Source organism: Triticum urartu, chromosome 7A, assembly GCF_056163025.1.
Source record: "Triticum urartu cultivar PI428250 chromosome 7A, HENAU_Tu73, whole genome shotgun sequence".
Lineage (NCBI taxonomy): Eukaryota > Viridiplantae > Streptophyta > Magnoliopsida > Poales > Poaceae > Triticum > Triticum urartu.
This window is the reverse complement of record NC_141879.1, coordinates 747,151,916-747,155,294: the sequence shown is the minus strand read 5'-3', so window position 1 is coordinate 747,155,294 and position 3,379 is coordinate 747,151,916. Positions and strand designations below refer to the sequence as shown.

The following is a 3,379-nucleotide window of genomic DNA, read 5'->3' as shown; positions in this document are numbered from 1 at the left end:
ATTTATTCAAAATTTCATAAATTGTACGCTTTAAAAAAAATTCATCGTTTTTTAAATGTTCCACTTTAAAAAATGTTCATGTTTTCCAAAAAATATTGGGAACTTTGAAAAAAAATCACAATTACAAATAATGTTCACAAATTTCAAAAAACTTTCATGCACATTTTTTAAGTCTAAGAACAATTTTTTGAGTTAATGAATATTTTTAAAATTCGTAAGTTTTTTTGAAGATGTGAACTTTTTTGAATAATTTTTTTTAAATCATGAATAATTTTTGAATTCATGAAAAAAAATAATTCACAAATATTTTTGAACTCGCAAACATTTTCCGAAATTCCTGATCTTTTAAGAAAAGCAAACATTCTTTGAAACTTTATTCCATTTTAAAATTTGTGAAAATTATGTTATTCATGAATTATTTTTGAATTTGGTGAACATTTGTTTGATTTTGCCAACATTTTTTGAATTCAGGAACTTCAATTTATTTTATGAACATTTTTTGGAATTTTTTTGACTTTTTTAATTAGAAACCAACCTAGGTAAAAACAAATTACCTAAGTAAAAAGAAACACCTAGGAGACTTCCAGCAGCGACGCGGCGACGCAAGCCGTCCCGGTCCCAATGAGCGATGCATATCATCGCCCATATATGCAAGCCATGCTATGCATTCAAAAAAATATGGTTTTCCACAGCACCAAGCGTTCCGGCTTTGCAAGGGAGGGGCTTCTTTGTGGAGTTTCCTATTTGATGCTCAGTGTGTCCAAATGTCGAGGAAACGCACAGGAAAACCGAGCTAAAGACCATAGTGGGTCGGCCACGTTAGCCACATCACCAAGCCTTACGGCTTTGCGAAGCTTTCAGAAGGTTCCTATTCGATTTTTACCACTTTTGGTAACCTTCTAAAGGTTCTGGTGCGATTTTTTCTGTTATAGGTTTTTTTAGTTTTTCTAAAATATTCAGATTTTACAAAAATTGGTTAGAATTTAAAAGAAAAGTACACAAATTTTAAAAAGAAATTATGTTCATATTTTTTTAAAAATTGTTTGGATTTTTTAATAAAATGCCGAGGGCCCTGTTGTTGCCGTGTTTTTTTTTTTGCGTGGTACTCGGCTTACACTGGGCTAAGCCGAGTATCCGAGAAATAGCACTTGGCTTATGCCCGAACACTAGGCAACGCGTGTTTTCCCCGTAGTGTTTACAGTGCTTTCTTGTGCATGTAATTACCTAATAGTCGTTTTGTAATTATTTGCATTTGCAACTAAGTGAGAATGAGCCCTCTTTAGTCTTGACTCAATGTAAACCGCGTGTAATACTGTTGTACGGTTAGTGTAAGTTGATCATTTGCATACGGCTATCAGCTTGCCATTGGCTGTAAAATTTGAATAAAGACTAATTTATTTTCAGTCGAATGTGAAATAGACACTGTCAAACTTTAAACCGCCAATATAAATTCATAAGGTAACCATCAATATCTACAAATAGAAATGCTGGCCGACATATGCTTTTATTATACTCCCTCTGTTCCTAAATATAAGATCTTTTAGAGATTCTACTATAAATTACATATTACATACGAATGTATATAGACATACTTTAGAGTGTAGATTTGCTTATTTTGCTCCATATGTAGTCTATAGTGAAATCCCTAGAAAGTTTTATATTTAGGAAAGGGGGGAGTAGTAGACAGACCGAAGAATCAGACCCGAAGTAACCAACCATGCTGATCAAAGCCGTCGTCTTGAGAGGGAATGAAAGGGAATCATCACTCTACGAAAAGCAAACTCCAACGACACGGCAAACCGCCATACATGCTCCTGCAGAATCTTAGCTTGCAGGACGATCGATGATGAATGCACGGCTACTGGATGCCGCATTCTCCTCTGAGTCCGCGTGACCTCCCCTTGTTGCAGCCGTGTCCCAGTGGCGGCTTGCGCACGACGCAGCCGTAGATGTAGAAGCGGCAGCTGGGCAGGCCACAGGGGCTGGAGTCGCAGCCCGGCGTGCAGCGGGACGGGTAGCAGGACGGCGTCACCTTCTTGCAGCACGCCTCATTGCAAGCCATGTCGCACTTCTTCTTGCAGCACGCCTCATTGCAAGTAGCCGTGTCGCACTTCTTCTTGCAGCACGCCTCGTTGCAAGTAACCATCACGCACATCTTCTTGCAGCACGCCTCCTTGCAAGCCATCTCGCACTTGTCCTTGCAGGCCTTCTCGCAGGCCTCCTGGCAGGGGTCCTTCTTCTTCTCTGGCTCCTTTGGCTTGTCGTCTGCGACGCTGATGATAACTGCGGCGAAGCACGACTTCCTGAGACACTGCAGGAGCCGCACCGGATCGACGGTGCCGACCACCGTCAGCGTGCACTTGTCCTGGTCAATGTCCATAGACTTGATCCCTGAAAATTAGTACATACATTTTGGTAAAGAAGAGTGGAGAGGGGTGCGAGATAGATAGAGGTTGGATTGTGAGGGAGCGAGGTACCCTACCCTTGAGCTTGGCAGCAGTTGCCAGGATCTTGCTCTTGCACTTGTCGCCGATGAGATCAGCTCTGATCAGGATCTTCTGCAGGTCATTCACAAGTGAAAACACGAGCGTTCACTATGAGTGTACACCTTCAAATTTGTTCGACGGAACCCCGGCCCCAAAGACATAAGCAAAACGAAAGAACATGCATGATGGCTAATTACCTTGGACATTGTGAGCTAGCCGTGAACCTGTGACACCCTTGGACTTTGGGGAGCAGACTCTTGCCTGTGCAGTCCTGAACTTCTTATGGAGACCATGTCTGCTTCCAAGCCGTTTATATAAGGTGTCACTACTACTTGCGTTTATTTAAGCTATTATATGGTTGTACACTGCTACCGTCTACCGACCGGTCAGTACAGTGCAACGAACTCCTTTCTTAATACAAGATGTTTATTTGTTTGTGGTTCATCTGTACGTACGTCCAAGTGTCAAAGTCACTGACTGGTTTAACAAGTCCCAACGCGCAAGTTGTATACAGTGGCAACACAAAAATCAAATCAATTCATATGTCAATGCACCATTGGCTAGGACTTGGTCATGCTAATCGTTGTACTTCTACTGGTTGAAAGATTAGTTTCTTAATATAGTTGTTGCGCTATAAAAACTCAATTTTACTAAATACGAAAACTAAATGCATATCTCCATCGTATTTTAACAAAGATTCAGTTTCACCAATTTGGCACACACTTTTCAAATGTTAAACTATTGTCTGGGCTGTGGAACCTAAAGCCGTATTTTTACAGATACATGTGGTAGTTGTTGGTTGACGTTTCATGGGTTCACTGATCCTCTGCTCGAACACATATGGAAACTAAAAATTACCAATAAGATAAAGACTATTCGAAACGCGCCATGTC

At 40.5% G+C, this 3,379-nt stretch overlaps 1 protein-coding gene across 1 annotated transcript; it reads right to left on the bottom strand.

Moving 5' to 3' along the window:
* Window positions 1-1,459: 1,459 nt before the first annotated feature.
* LOC125525218 (uncharacterized) lies at window positions 1,460-2,763 on the bottom strand. The gene is made up of 3 exons (XM_048690228.2): window positions 2,684-2,763; window positions 2,483-2,558; window positions 1,460-2,391 (listed from the first exon to the last, which is right to left on the bottom strand). Exons 1-3 carry the CDS (start codon window positions 2,690-2,692, stop codon window positions 1,859-1,861), a joined length of 618 nt encoding a protein of 205 aa, XP_048546185.1. The 5' UTR covers window positions 2,693-2,763; the 3' UTR covers window positions 1,460-1,858.
* Window positions 2,764-3,379: the final 616 nt, after the last annotated feature.